This window comes from Paroedura picta, chromosome 3 (genome assembly GCF_049243985.1).
Source record: "Paroedura picta isolate Pp20150507F chromosome 3, Ppicta_v3.0, whole genome shotgun sequence".
NCBI classification, from domain to species: Eukaryota; Metazoa; Chordata; class Lepidosauria; order Squamata; family Gekkonidae; genus Paroedura; species Paroedura picta.
Genome location: NC_135371.1, coordinates 105,590,765 through 105,615,539, shown reverse-complemented (window position 1 = coordinate 105,615,539; position 24,775 = coordinate 105,590,765). Strand labels below are relative to the sequence as shown.

The following is a 24,775-nucleotide window of genomic DNA, read 5'->3' as shown; positions in this document are numbered from 1 at the left end:
CTTCCCAACACTCACAGTTTTAGGCAGAAAAACAGAACCTCCCAATAGCGCTGCAGGAAAGAAACATTCTCCAAAGAGCATAAATATTAACAAGCAGGCATGACAAGGACTGTGGGCAGGGGAGAGACAAGAGGCAGTTTAAGTTGGGAATAAGTATACAGGCTCTACCTCCTCTGAGCCAGGAAAATTGTCAGTGAACTAAACTGCTCATGCTTGAGGTGAAGGGGGAATGAGGGAAATGGCCAGTTCCCAAGCCTAGCTAAGGCAGCAGGAGTTATGCCAGGGAGCCCTTCCAACACCCCCCCTCTTCCGAGGACCTCTGGGATCCATGGACCCCTGGTTGGGAAATGCTGTCATATGGGCTACCAAGGTAACAAATTAAAAACATACATACTATCATATTAGCATTAAAATAAACAAAAGTGCATAATTTAAACAAAGCTAGAGCTAAAATATGCATACAGAAGCATAAAAACAATAATTGAACATTTGGCTGGAAGGAGGGATCACTGAGGAAATGCCAAACAGTCTGATCTGTTTGTAGAAGGGGCAGGCAAGTCAATCAGGATACCATTCTAGAGTTATGAATGTCCTTTCCTAGGTTGCTACCCACCAAATCTCAAATCTCATTTTATGTAAACCACTCAGATCTGTATGTTAGGACGGTATAAAAATCTTAATAAATACAATAAAAGGCTTAGACATCCAAAGTAAGGCCTGAGAACATGGCTGTAGTCATTAGATAGGTTCATAAGGGAATAGATTGGTCTCAAAACAAATAGGGATTTAAAGGTCAATAGCAGCACCTTGAGTTGTGACTGGAAACAAACTGGGAATCAGTTTTTGATGGACCAAACCTCTAGTGGTATGATCTCTTGACACGTTACAGTCAATATTCTGGCTGCAGCATTCAGACCAATTGAAGTCCCATGGAGAGTTTACTGTGGTAATCTAATCCAGATGTAATTAGAGTATGTGGTTACAGGTTGACTCAGGCAGCCATCTGGGATTATTGTCTGAGAATATATGTTTATCATATTGAACTTTAAAAATATGATTGAGGCAAAATTTTGCTCAAATACAGAGAATCTCCTAGCTATACAATTAGGTACTCATATTAGCTGCATGTGTTTTTGTTGTAAGTAAAAATTGCTCAGTTGTTTTTCTGAATACTGGCTTTGAGGCCGGTCATGCACTGAAATCAGAATGAAAACGGTGTTGTAATTTGATTCTAGATAACATACATTATTGTTGTCACATTTATGTCACAAGTTATGCCATCCTTTCTAGCATGTACCGAAACTTGTTGCTGTAGTACAAGCCAAGATCCCAAGTGCCATACAGTGAAGTCTGTGTGCATGAACAGAATTCTGCTTTTCTTCAGAAAAGTTACAGATCCTTTAGCTTGATTGGTTGTTTCTGAAAATAACTCATGGTTTCTAACACAACTGTAGATCAAGGCAGTTGGTGCTTTTAGGATTTCTGTGGGAGTAGTATACAAATAAGGTCATACATATAATACAGATGATACACAGAAGGTATAATTTGGATCATAATCTGAATATTTGCTAGCATGTTGCTTCAATAATATTAATTTAAGAATTACAGTTTTTAGAGAGGTCTTTTTCAACTTACTGAAGATCTAAAGCTAGGTTTAATAAATCCTGGGTGCCATGGCATGTAGAAATTTCAATGTGGTGTCTAGACTTTTCAGCAACCATTTTTGGTAAGTGCCTCTTGGTAATTCTTATCTGAATTTTTGGTAAGTGCCTCTTGGTAGAATCTTATCTGAATGAGGGATATAGGTTAGCCTTTTGTTGTGATGACAGGCAGGGCTACCCTATATTTATTTGTGCATTAAAAGTTTATGTTATAGTGTAACAAATGACAAATTAAAGTGTTTTGTGGTGATAATAAGTTCTTAAAATATGCCTGGCTTCTTAGTTTTCAAGCTGGCTCATAAAATCAAATAAAGTTTGTCAAGACCTACTCTAAAGCTTCTTTATAATTATGGAAATTCTGTTATTGTAACCTTGATTTGCAATACTTGGTTTATAAACCTCATTGACTAATGTATGATAAAATGTGATGTGCATATTTTTGATTATTTTATTTATTTATATGTGAATTTATATCCAGCCAGTCCTGGTAACTGGTTTGTGATGGGTAACAATTGATAAAACCCTGTAACAATAAAATTCCATTAAAATACCAATAAAACTTTCCAAAACACTTACTTAAACACATGGCAGTAAAAATCTCAGCCTCCCCATGCTGATACACTTGCTCCTGGGGTAGCAGGGGGCTATGTCACATCCTAAGGGGGTTAGTCCATTAGATTAGTGATCCCCATTGTCATGAGTTAAAATTTCCATGAAAATAAAGTTCCTTATGTTCATTGTTGTGGCGTGTCTGTATCTTATTTTGAAGGGATGTTTAAACATTACCATAGCGATCAGAGAGCGTCAGGGCAGTGGTTGAGAGTAGAGAAGTAAACTACCCCCCCCCCCCCACCGGGCCTCAGTAAAATTGTCAAGCATTGAGTGGTCCCCGGTGAAAAAAAAGGTTTGGGACCCACTGCATTAGATCTTCCTTCACTGGCCTCAACCATATACCCGGCAGAAGAGCTCCGCCTTATAGGCCCTACAGAAAACTGACAATTCCCGCAGGGCCCACAGGAGCCGGGTAGGGGCCAGGATCGAAAGGCCCTGGTTGAGGCCAGGTGAGCTTTCCTGGCGCTGGGAACAACCAACAGGTTGGTACACGCAGAATGCAAGGGGCTGTGGGGGCATAGGGCAATAGGTGGTCCCTCAGATATGTTGGTCCCAGACTGCGAACAGCCTTGAAGGTCAAAACCTTGGACCGGATCCGCGCTGCAACTGGCAGCCAATGCAGCTGCTTCAGCAGAGGCTGGATATGAGCCTTCCAAGATGTTCCTGTGAGAACTCTACCAGCTGCATTTTGTACCAGTTGCAGTTTCCGGGTCAGGGACAAGGGCAGTCCCACATAGAGTGTTACAGAAGTCTAGCCAGGAGGTGACCGTCGCATAGATCACCATAGCTAGATGCTATGATTAGAACTTACTAACGGGGAAACGTGTAATCTCTCACTAGAATTGAAATCTCAATTGGCTTTTTTATTTGTTTAAAACATTTCTATGCCACATTTCTAGAGCCTCTTGTGGCGCAGAGTGGTAAGGCAGCCGTCTGAAAGCTTTGCCCATGAGGTTGGGAGTTCAATCCCAGCAGCCGGCTCAAGGTTGACTCAGCCTTCCATCCTTCCGAGGTCGGTAAAATGAGTACCCAGCTTGCTGGGGGGTAAACGGTCATGACTGGGGAAGGCACTGGCAAACCACCCCGTATTGAGTCTGCCATGAAAACGCTGGAGGGCGTCACCCCAAGTGTCAGATATGACTCGGTGCTTGCACAGGGGATACCTTTACCTTTTTATGCCACATTTCTATCCAATTTATGGCTTGTGGCTGTTAGCTTGATTGTTAAAAATGGTGTCCGTAATTTCTCTTCCTATAACTAAAATATAGGTTAACCTTAGCTAAAGATAACAGCAGAGGGATCTGTCCATGTGACTAGACTTTTAAGTGATGTGTTATATTTTTATCTGTTCCTAGTACAGTTCAGAATGGGGTAGAGTTCTGTACTGTCTGATGGACAGACATTTGTCATTTCATGCAGTGAATTCTGTGTTCATGTAAAAAGCAGGATTCTTATTTAAATTTTCTGTTCACCACTGTGTGCCATAGAGTTTTAAGATAGATAGGTGATTATTGTAACGTTAAACAGAAAATATTCTGAATTTGGAGACAATCATTTAAAAAGCCAGGCTTCATTGCCAAGGTCCGACTTTCAGGTGTATTGATGACCAGGTATCTGGATTTTTCCCACTCCTACTTAGATGTAAAATACATAGGGAAGTGTGGGTTAAGGGATCAAATATGTGTGCTGCTTGCCCATTTAGAGGTTGGGAACTGGCTTCAGGGAGGGGAATATTTTGCTACCAGTCTTTAAACCCAAGGGGCTTGGGCAGTGCATTTATGCTTCACACACTCCTCTTGGCCAAGCAGAAATATTTGGAAAATTCAAAAACCATCATTCCCCCCCCTTTTTTTTTTTTAAAAGAGAAAGTTGGCATCTGAAATGATACCTCTTAAGTCCTTATGGGAGTGAAGGGGAGAGCAAAGATAATGGAAATGCTCCTCTGTGCTCTGAATGATAGCTTGATTTTGGTTTCTGTGGGTGAGTTGGGTTTTGGGGGTGCTTTGGGATTTACTGTTTCTTTCTCCTAGTGTTTCTTTGCTTATCTGAGGGGCATCATTGTTTGCCTTTTCTTCTTGGGGTTGTGTTTCTTTTAAAAGTTGATTTTTACAGTTCTTTCTTTCAGTGTTCATTTTTACAATTCTTTATTTCAGTGTTTTATTCTGGGGGGGGTCACTGCAGTTATAATTAGAGTTGTCCATTCTCCCAGTTTGGTAGCTGTTGTACTTGTTGTAGTAGGTTGACAACTTTGGGTACTGTTGTTCTGCTCTGGTTTGCTGGCCTGGGGGCACTGTTTAGTTTTCGTGCCACAGCTGTTCTCACAGAGCAGTTCTGTCAGAGCTCTCTCAGGGTGTCTGGCATTGAGAGGAAGGGAAGACAATTGTAAGCCGCCTTGAGACTCCTTTGGTTAGTGAAAAGTGGGGTACAAAAACCAGCAGCTATTCATCCTCTTGACTTTCTGTATTTGTTGCGGGGGTGGGGGGGAGGCTGGATGGTGATAATGGAGCATTTCCCGCCCTCAGCTTATATGCTAATCAATAAGTTTGCCCAGATTTTGTGGTGAAATTAGGTGTCTTGGGTTATATGTGGGTCGGTTTATATGCGAGTATATACTAATTTATATTTGGGTGTTGGAAAGCAAAAGGGGAAAGTAAGCATGTCAGTGAAGGCATATTTGACATAGGAGTGCAGCTGACAACTACTTAGTTCCTTACCATTTGTTCAAATTATTACGGTACATTCATGGAAGGCAATATAGGTGAACATAACAATACCATGGCAGCTGCTGGAGAGTACCAAAGGTGAGCCGGTGGCAGAGTGGCAGGGTAGCCCCTGAGGCAGCAGCCAGGGAGGAGGAGGAGGAGCTGTGACTCAGTACTGACTGATCAACGGACCGGTATTGGTCCCCGGACCGGGGGTTGGGGGCCACTGTTCTATTTGACAACCCTTCCAAGTATTTGAAGATGATTATCATATTCCCCTCTTAGTCATCTTCCCTCCAGGGTAAACTGACAAGCTCCCTCAACCTTTCCTCATTCAACTTGGTCTCCAAACCCCTCACCATCTTAATAGCCATCCACTGCAGTGGTCCCCAACCTGCGGCCCGCGGCCCGATGCCGGGCCGCGAAGGCCATGGCGCCGGGCCGCGGCTCCCTCTCCCCCCCCCCCCGCAGTAAAAAACTTCCCAGGCCGCAAGCTTGCGGCCCGGGAAGCTTCTTACTGCGTGAGGGCGGGGAGAGGGAATTGGGGCCGCGCCCGCTCCAAGTGAGGTTTTACCAGAGCAGAGTAAGGTGGTAAGATTACTTCATGTAATCGGGACACTATATTTCTTTTTATACAGCCTAATCCGTTCGCCTTTTTAGCCACTGAGTCACACTGCTGACTCATGTTCAGTGTCTTGTCTACTAAGACCTTTTTCACATGTACTACTGCCAAAACACGTCTTGCCCATCCTATAGTGATCTATTTGATTTTTCTTACCTAAATGAAGAACATTTATCACTATTAAAATTCATTTTATTCATTTTAGCCCAATTTTCTAGGTTATCAGGATCATCTTATATTCTGATTCTGTCTTCTGGTGTGTTTGCTACCCCTCCCAGTTTGTCACCTGCAAATTTAAGAAGTACATCCTCCATTACTTCATCTAAATCTAAATCATTTATAAATATGTTGAACAACACAGGGCCCAGGATAGATTCCTGAGGCACTGGTCAGTCCCCTCCAAGAAGATGAGGAACCATTTACAAGCACCCTTTGGTTGTGATCTGTCAACCAATCCATCTAACAGTAATAGGATCCATACCTCATTTTACCAACTTGTCAATAAGAATAGCACGTGGAACCTTATCAAAAGCAAGGTAGTAACTTTTGACCATGGTGGAGCCCCAGAAATAAATGCTCATGCTTCAGGGATTCCTAGAATTGATGTCAGATGGCCACACCTCCTTGCCAGGCCCCCAGAAGTAACATGTCACTTGAAGTGACATCACTACTGATGCTAACAGGCCTCCGTGTGTATGTTTTCCTCCTGTTTGGTTTTCTAACTGGAGTGCTCTTTTTGTTGAGCATCCACACAGTGTTGTCATCTAATTGTTCTTTCCACGTCTTCAGTGCACTCTTTCCCAAAATTGCCTTTTCCAAAGCTTTATTTAGAGCACAATCCAATAGTGTTACCAGGCTGTCATGGTGGAAATGTGCACATATTCTTGCCACAAGACCTAGCCACATGATGCCATTTTTAAAAATGTAGTAGTGTAGCAGCATTACAGCAACAGAAGCATAGATGCAGCTAAATGGTGCAGCAGTTAGGGAGGTAAAATGGCTGGAAATTTTGAAATTATGGGAAAATATTGCAACTACATGCAATTTTTACTGTCCTTTCAAACCAAAACTAGTTTTACTGCTTTAACAGCATAATAATTTTAATTTTGTAACCTGCCCTTCCCAGTCGGCTCAGCACAGGTAACAACAGAATTCATTATACATAACTTAGCATTGTTGTAGGAGTGCAGACTTCTAACTGGCGAGCCAGGTTTGATTTCAACTTCTGACTGGCGAGCCAGGTTTGATTTCGAACTCCCCTGCGTGAAACCAGCTGGGTGACCTTGGGCTTGCCACAACACTGATAAAGCTGTTCCGATGGAGCAGTAATATCAAGGCTTTCTCAGCCTCACCTACCCCACAGGTTGTCTATTGTGGGGAGAGGAAAGGGAAGGCTACTGTGAGCCGCTTTGAGACTCCTTTGGGGAGAGAAAGGTGGCATATAAAAACCAACTCTTCTTCTGTTAGATGTTTATGGAGTTCAAAAGTTACAAATGCCTTAGTTTTGCACAAACAACATTGTAAATATATACAATATTTAAGAGAACTGCAAATTGATGTACCTCTTAGCGCATGTACTTCTATTTTTGCTATCTAGTTACAGCTGAGTTCTCAATTAAACTTACAATTTTTCTATATGCCCATTGCATTACCACCTTGCCTTCAAATGTCATTCACTCATTCAAAAAGAAAAGAAACCAGGAATTTTTTCAGTATTTCCTCAAAACTTTCAATTTTTTATCAAAAATTTGGAGGGGGGAATGAATGCAGGGGGCAGTTCCCCGGAAATTTATTCTGCGTTCTTTTCCAGTCCTTCACATTGCTAGTGCAGTATCTCAAACTTAGTCAATTTTTATGTCTTGAGATACTGCTGTATGTACCATATCCTTTCAGCTAACAAATACGTTGTCAGTACTGCTATACAGTTGAAGGCAATTTTGCTTATACTGCCCGTACTAATACTATGCAGTGATCATGATCATTCTTCGATAAAACATGTTAAACTCTGTTGCTCACTGCAAAATCAAATTACTCAAGCAGGAACACATAACTTTTTTGAGTGTGTAGGCATCTTCAGAATTATTACATTTGGTGAGTACAGCTACAAGATGGCTCCTAAGGAGATGGAGGTGAGATGGCAGCCACTGTCAAACCAGTGTTTTTAAAAATATGCATGGCCTGTCCAATGGCCAGTCAGAAGGGCAACAACCTTACTTTGCCCTGCCCATTTTCTTTAAACACTTGATGGTTACTATTGTGCTCAGTTGCACCATTCTGGGCTAAACCATCTGTCCGCATTCTGCTTTTTTAAATGTCAAGTTCCAGTCTGGTAGTACTCTAGCCTGGTTCACATTCGAAACTTCCTTATCTAAAGAACACAAATTACGTTTGGGGAACATATGCATGCATAATTCTGACTCGTGAATTTAGCAAACACTGCTTATGCTTATTGCAAAATGCTACATACAATGAATTCCTTGGTGGAAGTAGGGCTGCTTACCATCATACAATGAGTCACTGCTAAATGATTTTAATTCTGGCAGTTAGAACAGAAAAATTCACAAAAATTGTTGGTTGGCATCAAGTAATCTGGTACAGTTCACTTGTGCTGGGTAGGTTTCTAAATCTCTGAAAGACTTCTCCTTGGTGGCAACTATTTGGTTTATGCAGTTGTTCATTTCCTGTGTTCAGTTCCTTTAATTATATCTTTCTTCCAGTCTCCCTGGCCCTAGTTTTTGCATGTCTGATCTTCTCGTTACTTTGTAATCTGAAATTTGGATTTTGTGCTCTACCGGAATCTTGATTAGCTTTGTATACCTGGTAGTGGCTTCTCAAATTGGGGCAATGGCCCAAATGCAATGAAATGTTTATTTCTATTGATCTTGTGGATTGTGTGATCAATTGAGTCCCTTCTACATCAAAGGAAGATAAAAAACTGATTGTATCAAAGATCAGTGTGACTTCTAAGTCATGACTTTAACAGATAGGTAGCCATATCATAATAATAATAATATATTATAAAATGTGCAGGGTACTTCTCCCCCTGGATCGGAGGACATCTGCAAGAATGGGGTTTCCTTTCAGCTTCTCAGGGAGGCAGGGGTTAATTAAAGCATCCTCTCTCACTTCCTGTGCTGTGCTGCATCTCATTCCCCAGTCTTTCCCCTGCCTCGAGAGGGAGAGCAGTGTAGCTAGTGCTTTCTGCTACTTTTCTTGCCTTTTTCTCAAAGACCTGTGATTGTATTACTTACCATGCCTCTCCTCAACCCCCCACTTCCCTCCTTACCTTTTCAATCATTTTTTTTTTGCCCTTTGGTACCACAGAGGGGAGGGAAAAGAGCACAGGGAGTAGGAAGAATGAGCGCCCATTTAGGCACATATTAAGCCACAGTGGCCATTTTGGATCATTGGAAGTCACAGTGGAGCACTGATCAACCATATGGCTTCCTACAAGGAACTGAAGGCAATGCTAGGGGGTCCCAGAATGAGAGGCAGTGCGCCCAGTGAGCACCACCCCATGCAGGGCCGCTCTGACTGAAGCAAAGAAAGCTGGCAAAAAATTAGCTGACCCAGCTCCATATATAGCCAGCTGGGTGACCTTGAGCTCTTCACAGTCCTGATAGTGCTGTACTGACCAAGCAGTCCTTTCAGAAGCTCTCTTAGCCTCACCTACCTTATAGATTGTCTATTTTGGGAAGAGGAAGAGAAGGCAATTGTAAGCTATTTTGAGATTCCTTTTGTCAATGAAAAGCAAAGCATAAAATCCAACTCCTCTTCTGGAAAGCAAAAGTGGACCAGAAATTATAACTCGTTGTTATTTATTTTGTTGTTTTCTTGAGGGATTTGATAAAAACCAAGGTACTGGATATCATATGTGTCTTTGTATTTTTAATAAGGACCAACTGTTACAATATTGAGTGTTTTTAAGAACCTGCAAAATTCATTGGATGAATAAAAATATTGTAAGATAAAAAACAGACTTGACAAGTATTTTGTGAGAGATTAACAAAATGAAATGATCAGTTTGAAAAAATGCTAATAGCTTCTGCTTCCTTCCAGGTGGTATGGACAAGAGAAAGATTACAATGTTCTAGTCATGGATCTGCTTGGACCCAGTCTTGAAGATCTGTTCAACTTTTGCTCTCGCAGATTCACTATGAAAACAGTACTTATGTTAGCAGACCAGGTATGTGCATTTGTAACAGCTGGGAAATTATAGTGCTTGAAAGTGCTCTTTGTATAATTCTTCCAGGTAGGTCAGACTGCACAACTTTGTTTCATGTACTCTAGTGAATATTCGACCCACCCGGGATGGGGGTGGGAGTGATAATAGCTGTGTATAGTACACAAGCAGCATTATAGAAAATGGTGATTGACACAGCCCTTCCAGCAGTTATATTTTTAACCTTATTTGTAGACTTGTCCAATATATTAATGAGAAGAGGAAAGCTATACGTGCTAAGGATAGGCAGTGTCTATATACATTCCTTAATCTAATTCCAGATTGCTGTTCTCCCTCTAGTGGGTTATGACATCTTCTGGGTGATTTCCACTGTTCTGTCAGGGAGGTAGGACTTAACAAAGTTCTTCTACCTGACATTTCAGGTGGGAGTCGCCCAAAGATCAGTTTGTTTTCTGCCTCAGTGAGGAGAGCAGCGTGTAGGCAATGCTGCAGACCTTCTCAGTTTAAAGCACCTCTATTAAGCCTCTAGTGCTCTACTTTTTCTTCTCTTTATATATTTCTAATCTGTTTCTATTCTGCATCTAAGCAGAAGGCAGCAAAGGTGGAGGGGAGCATAGCCGAAAGGAGAGAACTCCTGGCAGAATAATTGGCGGCTATTTTAGGGACTGCTTTTCAGCTTCCCAAGAGAAAATTGAGCGAGATGTTGCTATTCTCCTTTCGGAAAGGAAATTAGAGGCTCCCATCATGGGAAGTGGCAAAGGTGGCAGGTGCATCCTCAAGGTGTGTCCCTTCCCCAACCAACAATCAGGCTTCCCCATGAAGTAAACGCTGCAAATTGGGTAAAGATGAAAGGGAAGCGGCATCTTCAAGCATGGAGGCACACAGTGGCCATTTTGAAGAGATCAGCATGCTACGGATCAGAGCTCAACCAAGATCTGCTTGCAATAGAGAAGTCCAGGCAAACTTCGGAGAGTACAGTAAGAGCCTCTAGGCCATCTAAAATTTCTCCAGTTTTACTTAATTGTATTAAAGAGGTTTTCTGGCAGCTATCCCTAGAGAAGAATAGCAGGAGAAGGAAGGGATAGGACTGTCATGGGGGGGGGCAGTCATTCCCCTTCCCCCTTGTACAGAAGCAGGCATGATTCTGAAGAGGAACCAAGAGCATCTTGGAGAACTAAAGCCGAACAGAACAGACCATATTGTAGCCCCACAAAGTCTTCTGTCTATTCTGATGATGAGTCATCTAAGGGAGAAGCAGAATTTCTCTCAGTTGAAGAGATGAAGTTACCTGAACAATCAAAACGATGTTTTAACCCAGATGATTATCAGTATCTGTTAGATAAATGCTTGTCAGCTTTAGATTTAAAACCAAAGCTGGAGACAAAAGCTTCTGAAAAGCAAGATTCTAGTAGGCCAGAGGGAATCAAGGAATTCTTCCCACCTGATAACACAATGCCAAAACATTTCCATTGCCTCCTTATTTTGAAAAGCAATATAAAGCTGAATGGATGAAAGCTATCGCAAATAAGCCATTTCCTACATCAGCCAGAAAAATGTATTCTACTAGATTATGCTGAAGAAGTTTTGAAGTTGCCAGTGTTGATGGGCCTGTGATTGGATTACAAATTTATGGCTTACTGTCAGAAGAAGGGGAGTGGGCTGTAACTGATCACATGGACAGGAAGGCAGATTTTGTCTTACGGAAAACATTTGAAGCAGTGGCAATGGCGGCCAGAGCCACGTCTATTTCTTCTGTGGTAGCTAGAGCAGTGATTATTGGATGCGCAAAATTTCACAGTTAGCTCCAGAACAAGATAAAGGAATGGCAGAAGGTAGTGGTCCCCAACCTTTTTATCACCGGGGACCACTCAACGCTTGATAATTTTACAGAGGCCCACTGCCCTAACGCTCTCTGACTCTGGTCGCTATGGTAATGTTTAAACATCCCTTCAAAATAAGATACAGACACGCCACAACAATGAACATAAGGAACATTTTATTTAACTCATGACAATGACAAATCAATGGGAACCCTGAGCTTGTTTCTCTGCAACGAGATAGTCCCATGTGTGCCTGCCGGATTGTGGATGAAGTAAAGGGCCGGGGGGGGGGGGGAGGCGTCCTTCGCGGCCCACCTCCAGTTAGTCAACGGAGGCCAACAGGTTGGGGATCGTTAGTCTAGAGTATTAAAAGCTTTAGCTTTTTAGGCAGATTACATCATTAGATGCAGCAGAGCCAGTTTGGTGTAGTGGTTAGGAGTGCGGACTTCTAATCTGGCATGCCGGGTTCGATTCTGCGCTCCCCCACATGCAACCAGCTGGGTGACCTTGGGCTCGCCACGGCACTGATAAAGCTGTTCTGACCGGGCAGTGATATCAGGGCTCTCTCAGCCTCACCCACCTCACAGGGTGTCTGTTGTGGGGAGAGGAATGGGAAGGCGACTGTAAGCCGCTTTGAGCCTCCTTCGGGTAGGGAAAAGCGGCATATAAGAACCAACTCTTCTTCTTCTTCTTCTTCTATTTGTTATTTATTTATTACATTTGGATACCGTTCTCCCCAAAGTGGTTCACATAGAACGTAAACAGAATAATACACCAGACTCAGTGATTATAATGAATGAAAGGTAACTAATAACAGTAAACAGAAAATAACTTTCTAACATCATGAACAATCTTTAAATCAAGAGCCTTAGCTACAAGCACAGCAGCAAGGAGAGAATTATGGCTAAAGGCCTGGCAGGCAGACATGAAGGCAAAGGCAATTGAGATAGCATATCCATTCTTAGAAGGAAAACTGTTTGGAGAAACACTAGAAACAATTATTGTGGAAACAAGACAAAAAGAAGGTGATGCCAGATTTCTGAGAAGAACAGATGGAAGCCTCACAGATGGTGCTAACAGAGTCCAGTAGCACCTCTAAGACCAACAAAGAAAGATTTATTCAAGGCGTGAGCTTTCGAGTGCAAGCACTCTTCCTCAGATTATGAACTGACCATCATGTACTGTAGTGAATATTCGACCCACCCGGGGTGGGGGTGGGAGAGATGACAGTGTCATGATGGTCAGTTCATAGTCTGAGGAAGAGTGCTTGCTCTCGAATGCTCACGACTTGAAAAAATCTTTCTTTGTTGGTGTTAAAGGTGCTACAGTTTTATTGTGCTACTTCAGACCACACGGTTACTCATTTGAATCTATCCTTATGGTGCTAACACTTCTTCAAGCAAACAGCATACCCTGCCAAGATTCCAGCAAGATAATAGAAGACATTTCTTATCACAACAGACAGTCCTTTCATGAGGGATAGAGGACAGAAATTATTCTCTGGAAACAACAGAAGAGGCAGGCAACCAGTCCAAAGCATGACTGGCACTGGTGGGAGGTTGGCTAACCTTGTTCAAAGGCAAATGGGAGGATCTACAGGTTGATCAGTGGTCCAAAGAAGTGGTGCAGCAAGATTATTAAACTCCCACCAGGAAGATTCGTCATGTCATAGAATCATAGAGTTGGAAGGGGCCATTCAGGCCATCTAGTCCAACCCCCTGCTCTACGCAGGATCAGCCCTAAGCATCCTAAAGCATCCAAGAAAACTGTGTATCCAACCTTTGCTTGAAGACTGCCAGTGTCTCTAAAGGCAAAGTAAAAAGAAAAAAGGGAAGCAACAAAGGTGGCAATACATCATGTGATTCAAAATAAAGCTATATCCCTCCAGGTTTAGGATTAAGTACTAATCCGCTAAACCGCTATATTTAGTGCCCCCCAGACTGAGGGACCGAACCTACTGAGGGATTGTCAATTTATTGTTGAAATGCTGTTCTAATTGTTCCAGTTGATATGTTGTTGTTATTGTTATACTGTTATATTGATTTTGATAGTGTTCTATATGAATGTTCAAAAATGTTTTATGTAAGCCGCCCAGAGCCGTAAGGAGGGGTGATATACAAATATAAATAAATCTTCCATCTACCATCCTCGGCCACATGTATCAACTGTTGCCAACTACTAGAAATTTTGGAGTGAATTTCTATAAATTTGTACCACCATTTTATCAGTATTATTGTTATAAATATTGTTAGTCCTTTAGGGGAACTTTTAACTTGGAATGTTTTATTGTTGGGATATTGTTTTTATGATTTGCTGTGAACCACCACGAGCCAGCAAATGCTGAGAACATCATTATGGAAATATAATTAATTAATAATAAATAACTCATTGGGTAGAACAAAAACAGGGATCTTACTCCATTATATTTCTAGTCCTCACACCAAAAAGGGACTGGAAAGCAGTTCTAGATGTAAAGTTTTTAAACAGGTTCATAAAGATCAAACATTTTCAAATGGAAAAGCTAAGATCGATTACAGAGACTGTACAAGCAAACATTTTTACATTCCTGGATTTAAAGGAAGCATATCTGCATGTATCCTTAATACCAAGCTACAGAAGATACCTAAGATTTGGTGTAAAAAATGTGCATTATCATTACAAGGCGCTTCTGTTTGGTTTAGCCACAGCTCCAAGGTCATTCTTAAAACTAGTACAAGTGCCAGTAGCAGTGCTCAGGTGTATGGGTATTCATGTATATCCATGTTTGGATGACTTGTTAATAAGGTCGCAGACAGTAGAGGGGGCCAATGAACACACAAGAGAAACAAAGATTTTCCAGGAATTCATATTCGTGATCAATGTGCCCAAGAGTTCCTTGGTACCAAGCCAAGTAACAGAACATCTAGGAGTGATCATCGATACAGTAAAGATGAAACTGTTTATGAAACCAAAGAAACAGCACTAGATAAGGGGCAAGAAATCAAAAGACATACGCAAGTATTAGAGCTGGCAGGTATGATGGGCCTGTTGACCTCTAGCCTGGACACAATGAATCTAGGCCAGGCTCCACTCCATAGTACTACAAACCTTTTTGAGGCCTTTTCAATATCAGATACTGAACAAGTCCATGAGAAAAGTAGTAGTCACATTGGAAGTAAAAAAGAAGCCTCAGATGGTGGACAGGGCAGTCGAATCTGAACAAAGGGAAATAGTTTGCGGTACAAAACTAGCTTCAGATATTCACCAACGCACGTCTCTGTGGTTGGGGAACAACACTACCAGACACATTGGGACTACAACTTTGAAAGCCAGAAGAGACAAAACTGACCATAAATGTTCTGGAGATGAGGGCAGTTCATCTGGCTTTGCTGCAGTTTTGGACAGCGCTATACAGGAAACATCTGTTGGTCAGGACTGACAGTGAAGCGGTGAAGGCCAAGCCAAGCTACAAGCGCCCTAGCTGGCCCCGGAATACCTAGCCACAGTGGTCCATGCGATGGTCACCTCTAGACTGGACTTTTGTAACTCGCTCTACGCAGGCCTGCCCTTAGCCCTGACCCGGAAACTACAGCTGGTTCAAAATGCAGCGGCCAGGATCCTCACAGCAACATCGTGGAGGTCTCACATCCTGCCTATTCTCCACCAACTGCAATGGTTGCCAGTTGAATTCCGGATCAGACTAAAGGTTCTGGTAATTACCTTCAAGGCCATACGCGGTCAGGGCCCAGTGTACCTAAGGGATCGCCTCCCTGCCTATGCCCCCAAAAGAGCTCTGCACTCTACCGCCTGGTTTCGACCAGGGCCAGAGCATTCTCTGTTCTGGCCCCCACCTGGTGGAATGAGCTCCTGGAGGTGATCAAGGCCCTGACGGAGCTTAAACAGTTCCTCAGGGCCTGCAAAAAGGAGTTCTTCCACCAGGCATTTGGTTGACCCCAGACATAATCAACAGCGATTGAAGGGCCCCTGCGCCCCCCTGCCCCCCCTCAGAATTCCACCAATGCTCTGGATCTGTTTGCACTGTTGTATTGTTATATGGTTACAACTATTAGTATTATTATTGTAAGGTATTCACTTGTTTATAGACTGTTTTATGTATTGTTCTTTGTTCCTATGTAAACCACCCTGAGCCTCTGGGGAGGGCGGTATATAAATATAATAAATAAATAAATAAATAAAATATCTTAACAAGCAGAGCGGTTCAAAATCATCAAGAATCCACAGTAGATGCCAAAGGTGGACAGAGAAGAACCTGAACTCAATGAGAGTAGAACACATAAGAAAAATAGACAACAAAAGAGCAAATTGGCTGAGTTGCAATTGAAGAAGGAAGTGTTCTACTGGATAACGGAAAGAGATCTCTTCGTGTCTCAGGAGAACAGACAAATATGATGATATCGTGTCCAGATATTAATATCCAGAGGTGGAGGTAGTAGACGCACTGATGGCAGAGTGGCCAGAAGTGCTGCTGTATGCATTTCCTCCACTGCCAGTGTTACCAAAGGTCCTAAAGAGAATAATACAGCTAACAGCAGAAGTGATCCTCATTGGACCTTTCTGGTGAAGAAGGCCATGGTTTTCGACACTGATAAGGTTATTGATTCAACTACTAATGCAGTTACCATGATGTCCACACCTGCTCATTCAAAGGCCAGTGTGGCATCAGGATCCAAAATGGCTAAATTAACCACCTGGAGATTGAGTGACATCAATTGCAGGTGCAAGGATGCAGTACAGAGGTGGTGAATACTATCCTGGCATCATGAAAGTCAACAAATACAATATATAACTGCATCTGTTACATGGTGCAGGAGGAAGAAAGTCCATTATATGTCACTACACATTAGAGAAGTATTGGAATTCCTGCAAGATGGAGTCAAAAGGAAGTTAATGGCAGCCATGTTAAGAAGACAGGTGGCAGCTCTGACATCTGGGATTCTAAAAATTCAAGGAAAGACCTTGTCAGCCTTCGGACAAAGGGTGTTTACACCATGTAACTCAAGATTATAGAACAATGATCTTACCCAGAAATGGGACACAGCTTGGGGAGGTCCCAGAAGATGGCCTTGCCCCCTAGAGGGAGAATGATCTTTGAATACTTACTTGCTAAGGATCCGTCTCTTCTAGGGGGGGAAAGAGGACATTTTCATCCATCCCACATCATTGTGAAAAACAAAACAAAACTGCAGGGTGGAGTAAGAGGAGACTGGTCAGCACCACAACTGCCAAAGGCCTTGGGATACACATGGAGTGCGGGAGCTGGTCAAGCTAGCTTGTGGAGCACAAGAGGTGGCTGAGCCAACACTGCCCGAGGTCTCTAGATGCTTGTTGGAGTAAGGTTGTACACTTCGGCGTCCAAAATGGCTGTTCCAGGCTGAAGCAGCCAGTGCCCACGGCATGAGGGGCGGGAGGGGTGGCGCTGGCGCAGCAGTCTGCACACACACGCAGGCGTGGAGAGGGTGGAGGAAGTCTGGGTGGGGGTGGGAGAAAAGATGGAGGGACCAGGGAGGAGGTCAATCAAAAGAGAAGTAAGGGGGCAAGGGCAGGGGGAAATGGGGAGGAGGAGTTCGTGTGTGTTTTTGTGGGGATGGGTGTCTCAGAAGGGGAGGGGAGAACAAGGAGCCCCAGAGCAGGTATGTGTTCCAGGGTCAGGCTGTCACTGATTTATTTGTCATGAGTTACTGCTAAACTTTGCTTAAATATGTCTGAATATTGCTGGTATTCAACTCTTAAGTCTTGACCATTTTCTTCTTTTTTTACAGATGATCAGTAGAATTGAATATGTGCATACAAAGAATTTTATACACAGAGACATTAAACCAGATAACTTCCTAATGGGTATTGGGCGTCACTGTAATAAGGTTAGTCTAAAAAATTTTTGCATGAAGGAATTAAAAGGTAGTGCCTCTGAGAATGACATCTTATGGAAATGCTGTGCAGCTTGAGTTAATTGCTTGATATTGCTAAACATAATTATTTGCCAAGAATTGGGGATTTTTGTCATTCTGCTAAATGCAGAGATTTACAGTCTCAACTTTTGTCCATCTTAGTTATGGCACTTAAGGATCCAAATAATGATTGGATAACTAACTTCCGATTGAGAATCCAAGTTCACGCACTTCAATTGCCTATTCTAAGTCAGTGAATTGCAGTACCACTGCTTACCATACAGTGCCATTTCCTTTGCGAATTACATTTAAGCCAGTATGGTTAAATCTCAGTTACTAGTTTCCAAAATCTTAAAATTGGCTGTCACCAATCTATTATGCAACCACTGGCCCCTAATAGTATAACTTGCATAACTGTTGATGTAACGGCTTTCTGCACTTCCATAGGCTTATGGAAGTTCAGAGTGCAGTTGGTTGTAGATTAACACTCACAGACCTAAACTGTTAACATTTTCATGGACTTTTAAGTGTGGGCCGAATAAGCTGATTCATTAATTTCAGTGGAGATGCATGTTCCTTTTGAAATTTTGTTGGAAAATATTTTTGAATAGCTTGTGGGAGTAATATTTGCTAAACTCTACATGGAGCTCGGGCAGACAGGCAGCATTGGCAATGCAAGTAAGCATGCTATAAAATAGAGATTCACAAAGTTGAAGACAAATGTATGTTATTATACTTTTATTGGGAACAAGATTCCCACATGGAGTCTTCCTAGGCCATTTGAATGTTTATTCTTTAGATACTGCTAGCTATAAAATGTTTACCTTTGTTTGCCTGTATGAATGCCAACTTGGGGCCATTACTTTTAGAACAAAAAGAAAAACTATTGAATTCTGGTTAAAGCAGTTCAGCATATTAGTTTAGATGAACCTTTTGGAGAGGTGTTGGGGGTATAGGAAAAACTTGCAGCCATGAAATTAAAAGGTGAAACATTTTTCTACAGACTTATTTCTGTTAACTTTCATTTATCTCTAAATTTCATGCTCTAATATTCTGTTTCCATCATGCAAATAAATTCTTTTGACTTTCCAGCAAGAGCTGGAAGTGGAATTAGGAAAATTAAATCAATTTTATTTTCCAGTTTCTCTTCTTTTGTAAGTGGGGGCCGGGGGGGGGACTTTCTCCATACTCCTTAAAGTCACACTGAAATACAGTGCCTTGTTTTTCTTAAGTAGCCTGGAAGATGCTATTGTGCTTTATTTGGTGGAAGATGCAAACTGTGGATTCTGTGTTTCACTTCCAGGAAGCTATTTAGGATCAGTGCCAAATACTTAAGTAATGGGCACCTGCTTTCACCTTAACATATCAAATATTGCTGGACATAGGAGTATAAAACCCTTGGTTTAATCTAAGCAGAATTTAAACAAATTTTGCTTCAGGTCTATGTAAACAGCTGCCCCTCTTTAGAAAAGTCTGCTTTTAGATATAGTTTGCAGGTTTTTTCCTATAGCAGAAGTACAATTTTATTTTTTTTGTATTTCCCATACATTGTTTTGTCATTGCAGTTATAAAAAGTTTGGATGTATGGTAATCTTGTTCCGGTAACTTTTAAATTCTCAACTAATTTAACATGTAGTGATATCAAATTGGAATGCTGAATTTTTCAAATAAATTCTTAATATTTTGTTTTGCAGTGACACTACTCCTTAGTATAAGATGATACTTGAGCTTTGCTAGAATAAGCCCTGCATGCTTATGAAAGTGAACTTAAGGTGACTAAATGCCTTCTACCTCTTCCTTACTGAAGATTAACTTCCTATGTGTCTTTTGGGGGAAGGGCAGTTTTTGGAGCCAGGGGATACTTCCATACATGAAGTCCAAATTTATTTTTTATTGAAGCCAAAAGTTGCCATTGCTATCCCTGTTAAAGGCAGTGTCATTGTGAAGTGGCTCATGCTCAAAATTTACTTTGCCACATCTTCCAAATTTTTTTCTTCTAATCTTATCTCTTCTGGAAACTGTAGTGCTTGGTGGAAGAAGAATGGCATTTGGCTACCCTATTCTTTCTCTAACGCCTTGGTGTTGCCTGTCTGCGCCAGCCATTGTTGCAATGTAAGCAATACTGTTTGATGCACTGCCACCCTCTATTGTTTGTTCAGTGTTTAGAATCTCCAGTGGGGAAGAGGAAAAGAAGCATGACTGTTAGTACTTCTCAGGACCCATCTTTCTCAGGATTAAACCAGGTCTGAAACTGTCTCCTATTCCAACCTCAATCCCAAACTCATATGCTTTTTTGTTTTGTTTCAAGAAACATATAGACTTGCAAAAAGCACCTTATGTTGGCATTATTCAGACATACTTGGCAAACATGTAACATTACTAAGACCTTTTTCCTTGCGGCGTTTGTTTGAACTGTAAAGTTCTTTTTCGATCCATTGACATGTGAACTAAGTTAGCTTAACTGTCTAAATGTTTTATGTGGTGTTCTAGAGGAATAGCCTATGTTCTACTATTTAATAAAAAGGTAGAAGCAGGATATGCAGCGCAGGATTATATGTGCCTGCTAAGTATGCATGCTCTGCCTTTGGATGTAGGAGATCTTGGTGTGATCATTCACCCTGTTCCTTCACAGTACAATGTTTGGGGGGAAAATGCCTTTCAGGTAGGGATTCGGCAGTCGTGACCCACTCTACTTTCTCGTGTGTTAGTAGTTTGATGCTTTATCTGAATGTATAATAGGGACTAGATAAGAACATTGTTTGTGTATTTTTTCCATTGGTGCACTTAAAATAAACTATTGCGCATAGATCAGAGAATTGAGCTACAATGTAGTTATAAAGAACTTTCTGTTCTGAAGTTTCACTGTATACTAGCTGTACAAGATAAGTATTCTGCAACATTTTCATTTGTTGAAATGTGAACTTTATCTCTTTCTCTGGAAAGCTTCATAAAACTTCTTTTAGATTAACATGAGCATCTGATTCAAATCTAAGAAATATGTCCTAATACCTATATCCAGTTTGTGAGGTATCATTGTAAACACAGTACTGTGCTGCCTGAAATGCCACTTTTTTTACCTTTGCATTACTATCTCCTGAAAAAGGGAAAAGGAGGAGTTAATCCTCAAAGGCACACTGGTGCTTATAAGTACTAATGTATTTTTTGTGGCTGAACCAGGGTTTGTTGTGGGAGAGCAGGGCTTCCCAAACTCTGTATCGTGATAGCCCCTCAGCAGTATTGCAGCATGGGGATTTCTAAAATGGCAGCCACTGATATTACTGACTCCAGGTTTTCTCCCATTACATCTCAGTTTAAACTTACTTCCACGTGGGTTGGAGTTGTAAGCTTGCTCAAGCAGGGCTGATCCTGGATTGGATCCCACCCCCCTTTAAGACCCTTCATTTTGCTTTTCTCCATTTGGTGAGGGAGAACTAAATGGAGGTTTTAAATGGCTGCTGGACATTTAAAATTCACAGCTGATGGGAAGAGCCATAAAGCTGTGAGGCAATTTCAGTGTTCTGTTTTGCTTCTCCCCCTAAATGGAGGGAAGTGAAAGGGACCCCTGAAATGGCTCCCAGTCATTTAAAACGCACAGCTGATGGGCTTGGGTTTACTTGAATGCACATACCTACTTGGGAGCAATAATTAGTGGATTAACATCTGTAGAAACTTGTGCTGAAAAGGACACTTCTTTACATGCATACCAAAGGTGGTATGCCTTTAACTGTTTTGTATAATAGATCACCTTGGTTCAGATCAAGATCTTGTGCTTTCTGTTGCATTTATTAGTATGGGCATACAAAAAAATTGGTTTTTGTTTGTTTTTTTTGTTCAGATCTGTTGGAAAATCCTGGATCCCAATACCGACATGATAATTTAAATCAGTTTTTAAAAGAAAGCCAATGGGGCTGGCTTGACTTCTTCTGCAGTGCAGTTTAAATTGTGCTGCAGGAGAAGGGGCTCCAGAATCTGCATGCAGTGTAGGGATTTCTTCCCACCACGCACAGATCTGGCTAGGCCCGCTCATCTCGATCATCCCCAGCCAAGGCAGTGCAGAGCTGTTAACTCCCAATGTCCCTGCTGATTGATGTAGCTGAATATCCCTGAATAAAAGTTGAACATTTCAGCTTTTATTTGGGCTCAGCTATATCGATACCCAATCAGATTATCTGACCTGCAATCATCCCAAAGTATTTTTTGTGGAGGAGGGGGTTGGGTCAGATGAGTTGAATGCACACTGGTGAGAATAGAGTACAAGGTGTCAGTAGCAAAACTTTTAATTATAGAACTTTCCATTATGATAATTTTAGAAACATATGAGAGGAATCCTCATTCATTAGAAATGTTAACTAGTTTAGCATAACTAGTGAATGGTCTCTGTATTTTTCTTGATTAGGTTTGAATTTTCATAATTATACTGTGTTTCCTACATTTCATGGCCTCAACCATTTTTGATTTTATGTCCCGTTCTTAAAATAGCAGCTTGGTGTTTATCTATTCATTGCATCTTTAAAAAAGCAGTCCACAGTCTGTGAAAGTTTAGACAGGTATCTGATTGTGTTAATCTATGAATTGCCACAAAACTTGTTATTGAAATTATTCATTACTCTCCAAATACATTGTACTTCCAAAATATTGTGAAACCTAGAGGAATTAATAGGGAACTAAATATCATATTTCAATTTATGCCAGTAAAGTGAACATTTGGCATTCATTTTTTGAGATTAGGTTGAGATTACAAGGTGTAGTATTTTTGAATTCGACTGTTCTGTGTTTTTGTTTTTTTCTTTCAGTCCCCCAACTGTAATGGTTAGGTAACTTCAATTACTACCAGATATGCTTCAATTAGAGCCTCTTGTGGCGTAGAGTGGTAAGGCAGCAGACATGCAGTCTGAAAGCTCTGCCCATGAGGCTGGGAGTTCAATCCCAGCAGCCGGCTCAAGGTTTGACTTGGCCTTCCATCCTTCTGAGGTCGGTAAAATGAGTACCCAGCTTGCTTGCTGGGGGATAAACGGTAATGACTTGGGAAGGCACTGGCAAACCACCCCATATTGAGTCTGCCATGAAAACTCTAGAGGGCATCACCCCAAGGGTCAGACATGACCCGGTGCTTGCACAGGGGATACCTTTACCTTTACTTATGCTTCAATTACAACCAGATCACTTAATCTTCTGTAAATTCTGCCCTCATTCTTGGATCTGTTGAAGCTTCTTTGTGGGAGCCATAGACATCCAGTAAATTGATAAGTGGCTTGAAAATGGCAACAATTTCACATCTGTTTTTTTCAAAGTTTATGTAATTCCTATATCCTAATTAACTGTAATGTTCCCTACTGAGTTTTAGGAGGGGTAGATTTTTACTTTATTGATTTGGGAGTGTAGATTCCTAATAATGGGCAAGTGTAGTCAGAATAACTGGCACTTTTTTAGAGTTAGACATATGTTTAACTGACTCATTTGTCAGCCTATTCTGATGTTCTCTGTAGTAGCTAAGCTCAGTGAAAGTTGTCTCTGATCACATGAGCTGAACTAGGTGCATTCCATGGTAGCATAATGGAAATTTTCAAATTATTAGCAGTCTGTGTTAAGCTATACTTTGCTGGATCTTATCACAGCAATAATACAATAGCACCAATGTAGCATGCTGAAAAAGTTGACTGGATACAATTATTGCTAACATATGCAAATAGCAAAATTATATAAAAACTATATAAACTATATTAAAACTACATAAAAATTCTCCTATTTTGCTAACATGCATAAATAGGAAGCGGTTTAAAATTATAAATATGTTCAAGATTAAATAGCATTGTTTAAAACATCCTACTGGGGGAAATTTGATACAACCGTTCTTCAGATTAAATTCTGATTTTGCTTTGAATATGAATGAATGTAAAATTCAAATATATGGGTATAGTTTCCAACCTGATTGTCTGGAGATTTTGATCCGTTTCATTTTTTTCCCTTTAAGTTATTCCTTATTGACTTTGGTTTGGCCAAAAAATATCGAGACAACAGGACAAGGCAACACATACCATATAGAGAAGATAAAAATCTCACTGGTACAGCCAGATACGCCAGCATCAATGCACATCTTGGCATTGAACAAAGGTGAGTGTCCAAGTCCATTTCTTTACTGATATTGAAAAGTATAAACATTTGGGATTCCTCTTTATCATATACATAGTATATATCACTGTGGCTAAAATTATTCAGTCTGAATACACGTGTGAAAATACTTTATATTCTACAGTATACACCAGAGAGATCACTGCCTAATATAGATTCCTGTACCATCTTTATGCTACATACTTCTTACATGTCATTTTGACCTCAAATCTTAAATAATTATACTCATTCATAATGTGAATTTTCTAGTTTTTTCCCCCTCAGGCCATCACATTTTTAATTCAAAGTCACCTTAGTGCAATAGTCTATTGTTGACTTGTCCTTTGAAATTGTATGCTAACAGATTTTTTTTGGACAGGAAGAACATGTACTTTTCCTTCAGAGGTGGAGGACATTTTGTGTGGGTGTTCCCACCATTAGCTCAGGGAGGCAGGAACAAAGCTTCTGCAACTTGCTATTTTCTTATGAGGGACAATCCCCAAGCCAAGTCTCTTCCTACCTCTAAAGTTTTGCTCTATTCTAAATTTTCCCTACTATCTCTTTAGCCTTTTATTCTCCTTAATATCTCCCTCTCATTCTTACCTCAATGTCTTGCCTCCTGAGAGCACAGAGAATTGAGAGACAGCAAGCTGTTTAGAATGGCTCCCTGTGTTACAGTTTACGTCACTTGAACAGATCTTTTCATGAGGTGCTATTCAGCATCCCCCCCCCTTCCCTTTCAACTAATGGCAAAGCGCCTGGACGATTTCTTTTTGGAAGATGAGGTGTCCCCCATGTTTGGGGACTGCAAAGAGTCTACGGTCCTGGCCAGCTCATTTCTGCATAGGGTTGCACTGGCTGTGGCAGGTGGCTCCGAGGAGATGCTGGATCACAGCAGCACTCAAGAATCAGGTGGGAAATGTGCTGGAAGGCAGGAACCACCATTTTGCTTTTCCTCAGTCTCAGGCTTGTGCTTTCATCCAGCCCCAGCTGAGATTGCTATTCATACTGTGCACCAGCCCCAACTGGCTTACTTGGGGCACATAAGTGGATTTGGACCAAATTAGTTCCCATTGGAGTGGGCCAATTTTATTAAAACTAAACTATGAGGGAAGAGATGTCTGCCATGATCCGGATGTCTGCCATGATGTCTGCCGTGATCTAGAGGGCGTCACCCCAAGG

General features: G+C 41.3%; 1 protein-coding gene across 5 annotated transcripts in view; it reads left to right on the top strand.

Moving 5' to 3' along the window:
* The window catches only part of CSNK1A1 (casein kinase 1 alpha 1), a 78,681-nt gene that overhangs the window by 7,607 nt on the left and 46,299 nt on the right, over positions 1-24,775 (top strand). For 4 of the 5 annotated variants that reach the window (XM_077327091.1, XM_077327089.1, XM_077327088.1 and 1 more), the window contains exons 3-6: positions 9,657-9,783; positions 17,360-17,458; positions 19,645-19,728; positions 23,457-23,596. In XM_077327091.1, coding sequence (XP_077183206.1) covers positions 9,657-9,783; positions 17,360-17,458; positions 19,645-19,728; positions 23,457-23,596 — 450 coding nt within the window. The remainder of the gene's footprint in view (positions 1-9,656; positions 9,784-17,359; positions 17,459-19,644; positions 19,729-23,456; positions 23,597-24,775) is intronic. The other variant, XM_077327092.1, reaches the window with a different exon arrangement.